Here is a 14,236-nt window from a genome sequence, read left to right as displayed (position 1 = left end):
CCCGTCCCTGGGACTCGCCAGGCAAGAACACTGGAGTGGGTTGTCATTTCCTTCTCCAGTGCAGGAAAGTGAAAAGTGAAAGTGAAGTCGCTCAGTTGTGTCCGACTCTTAGTGACCCCATGGACTACAGCCTGCCAGGCTCCTCCATCCATGGGATTTTCCAGGCAAGAGTACTGGAGCGGGGTGCCATTGCAGTAGACCTAAAAGAGAAGGCAGCATTTAATTCTTGCTCGTGTTGATGAGACAGAAGACCACATTGAGAATAGGCTTCTACTTGAGCTGCTGATTTTGTCTTCCTTTCTTTTGCAGAGTAACCCTAGTGGTCCTGCGTGGTCCTGGTGGATGCTGGTGGTGTTGCCTTTGGCGTAGAAGGCTCAACTGGCCACACTGGGCATGGTCTCGCTGAAAGAGCGCCTGCTTGCCATTGGGCGAATATTAGTCGTCATCACGTGTAAGATGAACAGTCGGCAAGAGCTCATTAATAGCAAGGAGAAAAATAGTTGATTTCTGTCGAGGCTTCTGGAAGGCCTTGAGTTTTTGTGAGGCGTGCCAGGGATGGATGAGTTAACATCCATCCATCATGCTTTGTAAAATGCTTGTTGATAGGGTTCCAGAATGGAACACTTGGCAGACATTGTCTCCTACTCAGAAGTTAAGTCTGTTCTAGATGGAATCTGACTCCGTACAAGGTCAGCCTGAAATCTGAATGGATCCCATGGTTGGAAAACAACCTAAAAAAATCTCTCTGGAACAGATGCTTCCAGTGCTCAGTACACTAAAGATAATTGACGAGTGGTTTAGGTTTTGCCAGAAAGAAGATTGCCTTCCCAGTGAAGTGTCTTGCTCCTCCAGACGGAAACAGCTTGCTTGGGTGGGTGGGTAGTAAGAAGGAAACTGTCTTGTTATCTGGAAGCATATTTCTCAGAGTCTGGGCTAGCTGAAAACATGCTTATGAGGCTTTGTGTGAAATGGAGAAATCAAACCGTTGTCCAGTGTTGGGGGTGAAGTTAGTCCTTATCCAGGAAGTAGTATAGAACCAAATAGAGCTGTGTTTTTGTGTCCTGCAGTAGTTCAAATGTGGTAAATTGCACATTTTAACTAAATGAATATTAGAATATAAGAAGGTGTACCTTAGATGTAGAAAAACCTGAAAACAGTGTAGTTGATTTGAGGATATGCATTTGTGCGTGCACACACACCCACATGCACACCCAGACAGCACAGGGTGAATAAAGGGAGCTAGAATTCCACCCATATTGAGATGTTAAGAATACAACCAAAATAGTGCAGAGAACCCCTTGGAAACACAATGTCTTATTAATCCAGTGGGTGTGAAGCATTTAGAAAATGTCAGGTTTCTACTCAGATTGGCGTTAGATGTTAGACCCATCAGTAAATTTGAGCTCACTGTCCATCCACTGAAAGACGTTAAAAAGGTGCTATGAATTCGGTATCTGTTTATCCCAAGAAAGCACACCAGGACAATATACAAAGAGAGGGAGGTGGGTATGGGATGTAAATATTCAGCAAGTTTTTTTTTTTTCCAAACCCAGCCTAAAATTTTTTTTTTTTAAGTTTTACTATGATCAGACTAGTTGTTATCTATTGAAATACTGTGTATAACTTCAACCCCCTGGTGAATATTGATGATGTTAGTTGGAATAACCATTTGAACACGATGTGCTGACTCATTCTCACTGGCCAACAGCTGGTATGTTTAGGTGGCTTCTTGGTCTGTGAGGTGGATGTTTTTAATGAGATGATGAAAACCACGCTAGAGAGTTATCACAGCTTTGAGTTCTGCTTTATTATTCATTCAAGATATGTGATGTTTGAGTTTTAAAAAATGGAGTTAATGATGACCAGTGGTGGTTGGTTCATCAATCCATCAAGCATTTTTATTAGAAAGATTTCATAGTCATATTTGTTTTTAGTTGTAGGAGGTTTCAGTGGCAGAAACTCAGTTTCATTATGGAGTGAGCAAATACTTAACTTAATCACAAAGAAAATTTGAAGGTATTTTCCAATCCCTGTTTCCAGTGCCTTACATACTGTGTATCTTAAATCTCATCTTAAACATGGTTTAAAGGCAATTTGGCCAAGTGATTTCTAAAATCTGTTATTGATTCATGCGTTGACAATGTGTGTGCCCAATCTCTCAGTCATGTCTGACTCTTTGCAATGCCATGGACTGTATGTAGCCTGCCAGGCTCCTCTGTCCAGGGAATTTTCTAGGCAAGAAGACTGGAGTGGGTTGCCATTTCCTTCCCCAGGGGATCTTGCCGCCCCAGGCGTCTCTTGCCCTGGCACGTGAATTCTTGACCTCTAGCACCCCTGGGCACCCCTGCACTGCCGGTAGTAGTCACCATTTTCAGGCACTACAGCCTAAGCTGATCACCGGAGAGAAAGCAGAACTGCGGTATACCAGACACCTCTGTTAGAAGCGGTTCTTGACCGTGGGTGTACCTTGACCGTGGTCTTTCTCTTCTTGAAAATCTTTTTCTACCTTAAAGCCTTATCGTTGCTGTTCTGTGTGGGAGTGTCCAGATAACCACAGTGTGATCCTGCTTTCTCCAGGAGATGTCCTGAAGTTAAGTTTCTGTGCTCAGAGCATAGAGTTTCCTCCTACCAGTTGGATGCTATTGCTTTCTCAGCCTCACTCTTGAAATGTCATAACTTGCACAGTTCTTTAACCAGAATCCTTGTTACCTCTTCCTGATTCGGTCTGCCCCTTTCTGAGCCGTATTGTCGTTCTGTGTGTTCTCGTATAAAAGTCTGGTCAGTAGTGATGATGCAGACCAGAGCAGCAGAAATTTTTTCATTTAACTTTGAACTTTTAATTTTGTATTGGGATATAGCAGATTAACAATGTTGTGATAGTTTCAGGTGAAAATTGAAGGGGCTCAGCCATACATATACATGTATCCGTTCTCCCCCAAACCCTGCTCCCATCCAGGCTGGTACATAACATTGAGCAGAATTCCCCACAGTAGGTCTTTGTTGGTTATCCATTTTAAATATAGCAGTGTGTCCAAGTCCATCCCTAACTCCCTAATTATCCATTCTCCTGGCAAACATAAGTTCATTTTCTAAGTCAAAAGCTTTTTTTTGTTTGTTTTTGTTTGACACCAAAGGGAATGGACTGCAATCGCTTCATGCTCTGTGTAGCCTCACACCTCCACATCATTCAAAACAGGAGGTGGGTACTTCCTGAGCACTTGGGTTACATTATTTATCATGAAGCCGAATGAAAGAAACAATATCCCAAGTCATATTAGGAAGAAAGCTTCCTTTTACAAACTTCAAGGAATCCCAACTCTGGTTTGCTACAAGTCTACTTAAAACAGAGCGGTTCATATGCCTCCCTGTTCCTCCTTCCTCTTTTTTTTTTTTAAACTATGATAGAGATGTTACGTCTAAGGATATCTCAGAAAATAATGTAATTCCTTGTTCAAAGTCAGAGCATTCCAGTTTAACTTCACTGAAAACTTTCTGGTCCTAATGCTCTAGTTACATCAGAATAAAAACAGAATCTGCTTAGAGTGATAAAAGTTTGGGGGTTAATTTTTCTTCCTTAAATTTAACACTGGAAGCACAGTACACTCTGTTAGATATTTTTCCAGTCACTCTTCTGAGTGACTTGATTCATAATTCCATCCCTGCCTGTGTCTTTGAAATGCAACTGATACCCTGACAGTATTCTGAAAGTCCAGGCGATTTTGCTGGGGTGGGGGGTGGGTTATCTTGTTCCCTGTGTATCCCTGTCATCTGAATTGAAAGAATATTTTTTTAAAGTTCCAAATTTAAAAAAAAATTTAAAGTTTCAAGATTTATCCATGCAACCACCATAGGTTCTAACCAATTCACATGCCAAATTTTGAAGGGTGATCCCATTTTATATATAAGGATCACATCCTTATAATCAAAGAGATGTCTTTGTTTAAACTGCTTCTCTCACCCAAACCAAGAAAATGCCAAGAAAACATTTAGTAAGTTGTAACTCAACTCTTAACATATGTCAAGTCTTAGGACAAGGCTTTTCAGTCATCAAAGAACAAATTTATAGATGGTAAAATTGCTGTGAACCATGATATTACCATTTTGTCATAAAATTATTTGAAAGTTGGCCATTGATACAATGAAAATACTCCATTGCCTGACCTAGCTGTATTACATAAAGTCATTCGGATCTATGACCTGCTTTTTAAAAAATATTCATTTGTTTCTTCTCCTTCTTGTCTTTCTTTATATTTTCTCCCACCACTTAAATTACTGTTTAAAATTTAGATGCTGTCTTTGAAATAATAAATCTAAAAAATATGGAGAAGAATGAACATCATTCATTAGGAGGAAAATCAATGAGGTTGGTTTCTTTCTTTGTGAAGCGCAGGTTTCATTTTACGCAGCTGTGCCTGGAGTCAGCTAGGGAGGTTTCCCTTCTCCCATTTTAACGTGGGTAGCAGTGGCAGCTTGCAGGAAGAAGCTCTCAGTGCTTAGCACACCATCTGTCCTGAAAGGCCCTGTTCTGATTCTGTGGTTCATCAGCACTTAATTCCCAAGGAAGGTGTGAGTCGCTCAGTCGTGTCCAACTCTTTGCGACCCCATGGATGGTAGCCTGCCAGGCTTCTCTGTCCATGGAATTCTCCAGGCAAGGATACTGGAATGGGCTGCCATTCTCTTCTACAGGGGCTCTTCCCAACGTAGGGATTGAACCCATGTCTCCTGCGTTGGCAGGTGGATTCTTTATCATCTGAGCCAGATTTGAATGGTAGGGACATCTGTACCAGCCACACAGGTGAGATTGAACCCTGAATGTTGCCAGATATCACCTCCTCTCCACTAGGCCTAAATGCCTAAATCTAAGCCATTGACTTCTGTGTCCTAGAAGAAGGTCTTTTTACCATTACAGTTCCTTACCTGGACTTTTAGTGCTCAACTTAGTGCTGAAAAAAAAAAAAAACACCAAGTGCCAAAATCTGCTGAATCCTATAAAGTAGCTTTTAGTAGTGAATCTTAAGTATGTATCAAAAAGACAATACTTTGGCCACCAGATGCCAAGAGCCAACTCATTAGAAAAGAGCCTGATGTTGGGAAAGGTTGAGGGCATGAGGAGAAAGGGGAGACAGAGGACGAGATGGTTGGATGGCACCACTGACTCAATGGACGTGGGTTTGAACAAGCTCCAGGAGATGGTAAAAGACAGGGAAGTCTGGCATGCTGCAGCCCATGGGGTCGCAAGCAGTCAGACACAACTAAGCAACTGAACAGCAGAAATTGCCTATTAGAATATTAGGGTATTTCAGCAGAATAAAAGAATGAAGAAATGAAAGTGCTGCCATTGTACTTGGCCATGTTGGGAGCAGTAGCTCTGATTTGTGCCTGGGTCTTAATTTGTAACAGTGACTGAGTGACAACACAGAGAGGGTCAGTGCCGTTGAAAGAAAACTTCATTGTTACTCACAGTTTTGCTGGAAATGAGAGACACTCTGCCCTGGGGAAGCAGCAGAGTCAAGGAGGCAGACACAGGAGTGAAGGGAAAGCATGGGGCAGGGCCTTCATTGTACTGATGTTGCTGCAGGCAAGGCCAGGCAGGGCAGGGGAAGCAACTTGGTGATGTCCATGTGTAGAGTCTTCTCTTGTGTTGTTGGAAGAGGGTGTTTGCTATGACCAGTGCGTTCTCTTGGCAAAACTCGATTAGCCTTTGCCCTGCTTCATTCTGTACTCCAAGGCCAAATTTGCCTGTTACTCCAGGTGTTTCTTGACTTCCTACTCTTGCATTCCAGTCCCCTATAATGAAAAGCATATCTTTTTTGGGTGTTAGTTCTACAAGGTCTTGTAGGTCTTCATAGAACCGTTCAATTTCAGCTTCTTCAGCGTTACTGGTCGGGGTATAGACTTGGATTACTGTGATGTTGAATGGTTTGCCTTAGAAATGAACAGAGATCATTCTATCATTTTTGAGATGGTATCCAAGTACTGCATTTTGGACTGATGTCCAGTAGCATATTGGGCACCTACTGACCTGGGGAGTTCCTCTTTCAGTGTCCTATCTTTTTTCTTTTTCATACTGTTCATGGAGTTCTCAAGGCAAGAATACTGAAGTGGTTTGCCTTTCCCTTCTCCGGTGGACACATTTTGTGAGACCTCTCCACCACGACCTGTCTGTTTTAGGTGGCCCTAGATGGGATGGCTTAGTTTCATTGCGTTAGACAAGGCTGTGGTCCAAGTGATCAGATTGGCTGCTTTGCTGTGATTGTGGTTTCAGTCTGTCTGCCCCCTGATGCCCTCTCTGAGTTCCTACCATCTTCCTTGGGTGTCTCTTACCTTGGATGTGGGATATCTCTTCATGGCTGCTCCAGCAAAGCGCAGCCGTGGCTCCTTACCTTTGACGTGGGGTGTCTCCTGTTGGCCATGGCTCGTGACTTTGGATGTGGGGTATCTTCTTGGCTGCTTGCTGCTCCAATTTGCCTTGATTCGTGGACCTAACATTCCAGTTCCTATGGAATATTGCTCTTTACAGCATTGGACTTTCCTTCCATCACCAGTCACAGCCACAACCGTGAGTTTTTTGCTTTGGTTCCGTCTCTTCATTCTTTTTTAGAGTTAGTTCTCCACTGATCTCCAGTAGCATATTGGGCACCTGCTGACCTGGAGAGTTCATCTTTCAGTGTCGTATCTTTTTTCCTTTTCAAACTGTTCATGGGGTTTACAAGGGAAAAATACTGAAGTGGTTTCCCATTCCCTTCTGCAGTGGATACTTTTTGTCAGAACTCCACCATGACCCATCCATATTGGTGGCCCTACACAGCATGGCTTATTTTCATTGCGTTAGACAAGGCTGTGGTCCATGTGATCAGATTGGCTGCTTTGCTGTGACTGTCATTTCAGTCTGCCTGCCCTCTGAAGCCCTCTCTCAGCTCCTACTGTCTTTTGGGGTTTTTCTTACCTTACATGTGGGGTATCTCTTCACGGCTGCTCCAGCAAAGTATGGCTGCTGCTCCTTACCTTGGACGTCGGGTATCTCCTCTTGGCCGCAGCTCCTGACTTTCGACGAGGGTTATCTATTCTCGGCTGCTCGCAGCTCCAATTGCCTTGATTCGTGTACCTAACATTCCAGGTTCCTATGCAATATTGCTCTTTACAGCATCGGACTTGCGTTCCATCACCAGTCACATCCAAGTTGATTGTTGTTTTTACTTTGGCTCCATGTCTTCATTTTGCTGGAGTTAGTTCTGCACTGATCTCCAGTAGCATATTGGGCACCTACCAACGTGGGGAGTTCATCTTTCAGTGTCCTATTGTTTTTGGTTTTCATATTGTCCATGGGGTCTCAAGGCAAGAATACTGAAGTGATTTGCCATTAGCTTCTGCAGTGGACACATTTTTGAGACCTCTCCACTGAGACCTGGCCATCTTGGGTGGTCCTACACGCATGGCTTAGTTTCCTTGAGTTAGACAAGGCTATAGTCCATTCATCTTGGAAGGTGAAGTCAAGTGGGCCTTAGAAAACATCACTACGAACAAAGCTAGTGGAGGTGATGGAATTCCAGTTGAGCTATTTCAAATCCTGAAAGATGACGCTGTGAAAGTGCTGCACTCAGTATGCCAGCAAATTTGGAAAACTCAGCTGTGGCCACAGGACTGGAAAAGATCAGGTTTTATTCCAATCCCAAAGAAAGGCAATGCCAAAGAATGCTCAAACTACTGCACAATTGGACTCATCTCACATGCTAGTAAAGTAATGCTCAAAATTATCCAAGCCAGGCTCCAGCAATACGTGAACCGTGAACTTCCTGATGTTCAAGCTGGTTTTAGAAAAGGCAGATGAACCAGAGATCAAATTGCCAGCATCTGCTGGATCATGGAAAAAGCAAGAGAGTTCCAGAAAAACATCTATTTCTGCTTTATTGACTATGCCAAATCCTTTGACTGTGTGGATCACAATAAACTGTGGAAAATTCTGAAAGAGATGGGAATACCAGACCACCTGACCTGCCTCTTGAGAAATCTGTATGCAGGTCAGGAAGCAACAGTTAGAACTGGACATGGAACAACAGACTGGTTCCAAATAGGAAAAGGAGTACGTCAAGGCTGTATATTGTCACCCTGCTTATTTAACTTCTATGCAGAGTACATCATGAGAAACGCTGGGCTGGAAGAAGCACAAGCTGGAATCAATTTGGCAAAACTAATACAGTTATGTAAAGTTTAAAAATAAAAAAAAATTAAAAAAAAAGAAGATTGCGGGGAGAAATATCAATAATCTCAGATATGCAGTTGACACCACCCTTATGGCAGAAAGTGAAGAGGAACTCAAAAGCCTCTTGATGAAACTGAAAGTGGAGAGTGAAAAAGTTGGCTTAAAGCTCAACATTCAGAAAATGAAGATCATGGCATCCGGTCCCATCACTTCATGGGAAATAGATGGGGAAACAGTGGAAACAGTGTCAGACTTTATTTTTTTTGGGTTCCAAAATCACTGCAGATGGTGACTGCAGCCATGAAATTACAAGTCGCTTACTCCTTGGAAGGAAAGTTATGACCAACCTAGATAGCATATTCAAAAGCAGAGACATTACTTTGCCAACAGAGGTCCATCTAGTTAAGGCTATGGTTTTTCCTTTGGTCATGTATGGATGTGAGAGTTGGACTGTGAAGAAGGCTGAGTGCCAAAGAATTGATGCTTTTGAACTGTGGTGTTGGAGAAGACTCTTGAGGGTCCCTTGGACTGCAAAGAGATCCAGCCAGTCCATTCTGAAGGAGATCAGCCCTGGGATTTCTTTGGAAGGAATGATGCTGAAGCTGAAACTCCAGTACTTTGGCCACCTGATGTGAAGAGTTGACTCATTGGAAAAGACTCTGATGCTGGGAGGGATTGGGGGCAGGAGGAGAAGGGGACGACAGAGGATGAGATGGCTGGATGGCATCACTAACTCGATGGACGTGAGTCTGAGTGAACTCCGGGAGTTGGTGATGGACAGGGAGGCCTGGTGTGCTGCAATTCGTGGGGTTGCAAAGAGTCGGACATGACTGAGCAACTGAACTGAACTGAACTGTGGTTCATGTGATCAGATTGGCTACTTTGCTGTCATTGTGGTTTCATTCTGTCTGCCCTCTGATGCACTCTCTCATCTCCAACTGTCTCACTTGGGTTTCTCTTATCTTGATTGTGCGGTATCTCTTCACGGCTACTGCAGCAAAGCCCAGCTGCTGCTCCTGACCTTGGACATGGGGTATCTCCTCTCGGCTGCTCACTACTCCAATTTGCCTTGATTCATGGACCTAACATTCCATGTCCCTATGCAATATTGCCCATTACTGCATCGGACGGTCTTTGCATAACCAGTCACAGCCACTACTGGGTGTTGATTTTGCTTTGGTCCGTCTCTTCATTCTTTCTGGAGTTAGATCTCCACTATTCTCCAGTAGCAACTGGGCACCTACTGACCTGGGGAGTTTATCTTTCGCTGTCCTACCTTTTTTCCTTTTCATACTGTTCATGAGGCTCTAAAGGGAAGAATACTTAAGTGGTTTGCCATTCCCTTCTCCAGTGGACCACATTTTGTCAGAACTCTCCACCATGACCTGTCCGACTTGGGTGGCCATACACGGCATGGCTTATTTTCATGAGTTAGACAAGGCTGTGCTCCATGTGATCACATTGGCTACTTTGCTGTGACTGGGGTTTCAGTCTGTCCTCGGATGCCCTCTCTGAGCTCTTACCTTCTTACTTGGGTTTCTCTTACGTTGGACGTGGGGTATCTCTTCACGGCTGCTGGAAAAAAGCACTGCCTCTGTTCCTTACTTTGGATGTGGGGTATCTACTCACGGCCACCACTTCTGACCTTGGACATGGCGTATCTCCTCTCAGCCGCCGCTCCTAACCTTGGACATGGCATACCTCCTCTTGGCCACCCCTCCTGACCGTGGACATGGCATATCTCCTCTTGGCTGCCCCTCCAGATCTTGGATATGGCATATGTCCTGTCGGCCTCTAGCTGCTCCAATTTGCCTTGATTCCTGGACCTAAAAATCCAGGTACCTATGCAATGCTCTTTACAGCATTGGACTTTCGTTCCATCACCAATCACATCCACAATTGGGTGGTGTTTTTGCTTTGGCTTTGTCTCTTCAATCTTTCTGGAGTTAGTTCTCCACTGATCTCCAGTAGCAGATTCGGCACCTACCGACTTGGGGAGTTCGTCTTTCAGTGTCCTAACTTTTTTCTTTTCATACTGTTCCTGGGGTCTCAGGGCAAGAATACTGACGAAGTTTGCCATATACTTCTCCAGTTGACACATTTTGTGAGACCACTCCACCACAACCTGTCCATTTTGGGTGGCCCTACACGGCATGGCTTAGTTTCATTGCATTAGACAAGGCTGTGGTCCATGTGATCAGATAGGCTACTTTGCTGTGACTGGTTTCAGTCTGTCTGTCCTCTGATGCCCTCTCTGAGCGCCTACCGTCTTACTTGGGTTTCTCTTACATTGGACGTGGGATATCTCTTCACAGCTGCTCAGGCAAAGCACCGTCCTGCTCCTTACTTTGGATGTGAGGTATCTCCTCACGGCCGCTACTCCTCACCTTGGACATGGCATATCTCCTCTCGGGCGCAGCTCCTGACCTTGGACATGGCATACCTCCTCTTGGCCACCCCTCCTGACCGTGGACATGGCGTATCTCCTCTTGGCCGCCCCTCCAGATCTTGGATATGGCGTATGTCCTGTCAGCCTCTAGCTGCTCCAGTTTGCCTTGATTCCTGGACCTAACATTGCAGGTACCTATGGAATATTGCTCTTTACAGCATTGGACTTTCGTTCCATCACCAGTTACATGGACAACCCGGTGTTGTTTTTGCATTTTTGTCTCTTCAGTCTTTCTGGAGTTAGTCTCCACTGATCTCCTGTAGCATACTTGGCACCTACTGACCTGGGGAGTCATCTTTCAGTGTCCTGTCTTTCTTCCTTTTCATACTGTTCATGGGATTCTCAAGGCAGGAATACTGAAGTGGTTTCCCATTGCCTTGTGCAGTGGACCATGGACCACTCTTTTTCAGAACTCCGCAGCATGACCCGTCCATCTAGGAGGCCTGACAGGGCATGGCCCTCAGGTTCATTGAGTTATACAAGGCTGTGGTCCATGTGATCAGGTTGGCTACTTTGCTGTGATTGTGGGTTCAGTCTGTCTGCCCTCTGAAGCCCTCTCTCAGCCTCTGCTGCCTTAATGCGGTTTTTCTTACCTTGGACTTGGGGTGTCTCTTCACGTCTACTCCAGCAAAGCCCAGCCTCTGTCCCTGACCTTGGACCTGGCGTATGTCCTCTTGATTCCGCTTATGACCTTGGTCGCGTGGTATCTCCTCTCGGCCACCATTCCTGGCCTTGGACGTGGGATTCTCTTCTCAGCTGGTCGCTACTCCAATGGGCCTTGATCCGTGGACCTGACATTCCACGTATTTATACGGTATTGCTCATGAGAGCATTGGACTTGACTTCCATCACCAGTTACATCCACGACCGGGTGTTGTTTTTGCTTTGGCTCCGTCTCTTCATTCTTTCTGGAGTTAGTTCTCCACTGATGCCCAGTAGCATATTGGGCACCTACTGATCTGCGAGTTCATCTTTCAGCGTCCTGTCTTTTTCCTTTTCATACTGTTCATGGGGTTCTCAAGGAAAGAATACTGAAGTGGTTTCCCATGCCCTTCTGCAGTGGTCCAGGAGAAGGCAATGGCACCCCACTCCAGTACTCTTGCCTGGAAAATCCCATGGACGGAGGAGCCTGGTAGGCTGCAGTCCATGGGGTCGCTAAGAGTCGGACTCGACTGCGCGACTTCACTTTGACTTTCCACTTGCATGCTTTGGAGAAGGAAATGGCAACCCACTCCAGTATTCTTGCCTGGGGAATCCCAGGGATGGGGGAGCCTGGTGGGCTGCCGTCTATGGGGTCACACAGAGTCGGACATGACTGAAGCGACTTAGCAGAGCATAGCATGGCATCTGCAGTGGTCCACTCTTCGTCAGAACTCTGCAGCACGACCCGTCCATCTTGGTGGCCTTACAGGGCATGGCCCTCAGGTTCATTGAGTTATACAAGGCTGTGGTCCAAGTGATCAGGTTGGCTACTTTGCTGTGATTGTGGGTTCAGTCTGTCTGCCCTCCGAAGCCCTCTCTCAGCCTCTACTGCCTTAATGCGGTTTTTCTTACCTTGGACTTGCGGTGTCTCTTCACGTCTACTCCAGCAAAGCCCAGCCTCTGTCCCTGACCTTGGACCTGGCGTATGTCCTCTTGATTCCGCTTATGACCTTGGTGGTGTGGTATCTCCTCTCGGCCACCATTCCTGGCCTTGGACGTGGGATTCTCTTCTCAGCTGGTCGCTACTCCAATGGGCCTTGATCCGTGGACCTGACATTCCACGTATTTATACGGCATTGCTCATTAGAGCGTTGGACTTGACTTCCATCACCAGTTACATCCACAACCGGGTGTTGTTTTTGCTTTGGCTCCGTCTCTTCATTCTTTCTGGAGTTAGTTCTCCACTGATGCCCAGTAGCATATTGGGCACCTACTGATCTGCGAGTTCATCTTTCAGCGTCCTATCTTTTTCCTTTTCATACTGTTCATGGGGTTCTCAAGGAAAGAATACTGAAGTGGTTTCCCATGCCCTTCTGCAGTGGTCCAGGAGAAGGCAATGGCACCCCACTCCAGTACTCTTGCCTGGAAAATCCCATGGACGGAGGAGCCTGGTAGGCTGCAGTCCATGGGGTCGCTAAGAGTCGGACTCGACTGCGCGACTTCACTTTGACTTTCCACTTGCATGCTTTGGAGAAGGAAATGGCAACCCACTCCAGTATTCTTGCCTGGGGAATCCCAGGGATGGGGGAGCCTGGTGGGCTGCCGTCTATGGGGTCACACAGAGTCGGACATGACTGAAGCGACTTAGCAGAGCATAGCATGGCATCTGCAGTGGTCCACTCTTCGTCAGAACTCTGCAGCACGACCCGTCCATCTTGGTGGCCTTACAGGGCATGGCCCTCAGGTTCATTGAGTTATACAAGGCTGTGGTCCATGTGATCAGGTTGGCTACTTTGCTGTGATTGTGGGTTCAGTCTGTCTGCCGTCTGAAGCCCTCTCTCAGCCTCTACTGCCTTAATGCGGTTTTTCTTACCTTGGACTTGGGGTGTCTCTTCACGTCTACTCCAGCAAAGCCCAGCCTCTGTCCCTGACCTTGGACCTGGCGTATGTCCTCTTGATTCCGCTTATGACCTTGGTCGCGTGGTATCTCCTCTCGGCCACCATTCCTGGCCTTGGACGTGGGATTCTCTTCTCAGCTGGTCGCTACTCCAATGGGCCTTGATCCGTGGACCTGACATTCCACGTATTTATACGGTATTGCTCATGAGAGCATTGGACTTGACTTCCATCACCAGTTACATCCACGACCGGGTGTTGTTTTTGCTTTGGCTCCGTCTCTTCATTCTTTCTGGAGTTAGTTCTCCACTGATGCCCAGTAGCATATTGGGCACCTACTGATCTGCGAGTTCATCTTTCAGCGTCCTATCTTTTTCCTTTTCATACTGTTCATGGGGTTCTCAAGGAAAGAATACTGAAGTGGTTTCCCATGCCCTTCTGCAGTGGTCCAGGAGAAGGCAATGGCACCCCACTCCAGTACTCTTGCCTGGAAAATCCCATGGACGGAGGAGCCTGGTAGGCTGCAGTCCATGGGGTCGCTAAGAGTCGGACTCGACTGCGCGACTTCACTTTGACTTTCCACTTGCATGCTTTGGAGAAGGAAATGGCAACCCACTCCAGTATTCTTGCCTGGGGAATCCCAGGGATGGGGGAGCCTGGTGGGCTGCCGTCTATGGGGTCACACAGAGTCGGACATGACTGAAGCGACTTAGCAGAGCATAGCATGGCATCTGCAGTGGTCCACTCTTCGTCAGAACTCTGCAGCACGACCCGTCCATCTTGGTGGCCTTACAGGGCATGGCCCTCAGGTTCATTGAGTTATACAAGGCTGTGGTCCAAGTGATCAGGTTGGCTACTTTGCTGTGATTGTGGGTTCAGTCTGTCTGCCCTCCGAAGCCCTCTCTCAGCCTCTACTGCCTTAATGCGGTTTTTCTTACCTTGGACTTGCGGTGTCTCTTCACGTCTACTCCAGCAAAGCCCAGCCTCTGTCCCTGACCTTGGACCTGGCGTATGTCCTCTTGATTCCGCTTATGACCTTGGTCGCGTGG

At 46.2% G+C, this 14,236-nt stretch overlaps 1 protein-coding gene across 1 annotated transcript in view; it reads left to right on the top strand.

Annotated features, from left to right (window-relative positions):
- LONRF2 (LON peptidase N-terminal domain and ring finger 2) overlaps nt 1–5,130 on the top strand; it is a 32,705-nt gene extending 27,575 nt beyond the window's left edge. Inside the window, 1 exon segment of the mRNA XM_045162412.1 lies at nt 310–5,130. Coding sequence (XP_045018347.1) covers nt 310–504 — 195 coding nt within the window. The 3' untranslated portion in view covers nt 505–5,130.
- The last annotated feature ends 9,106 nt before the right edge of the window (nt 5,131–14,236 follow it).

This window comes from Bubalus bubalis, chromosome 12 (genome assembly GCF_019923935.1).
Source record: "Bubalus bubalis isolate 160015118507 breed Murrah chromosome 12, NDDB_SH_1, whole genome shotgun sequence".
In the NCBI taxonomy this organism is placed as follows: domain Eukaryota; kingdom Metazoa; phylum Chordata; class Mammalia; order Artiodactyla; family Bovidae; genus Bubalus; species Bubalus bubalis.
Note: the sequence above shows the minus strand (reverse complement) of the source record. Positions and strands in the feature narration are given on the sequence as shown.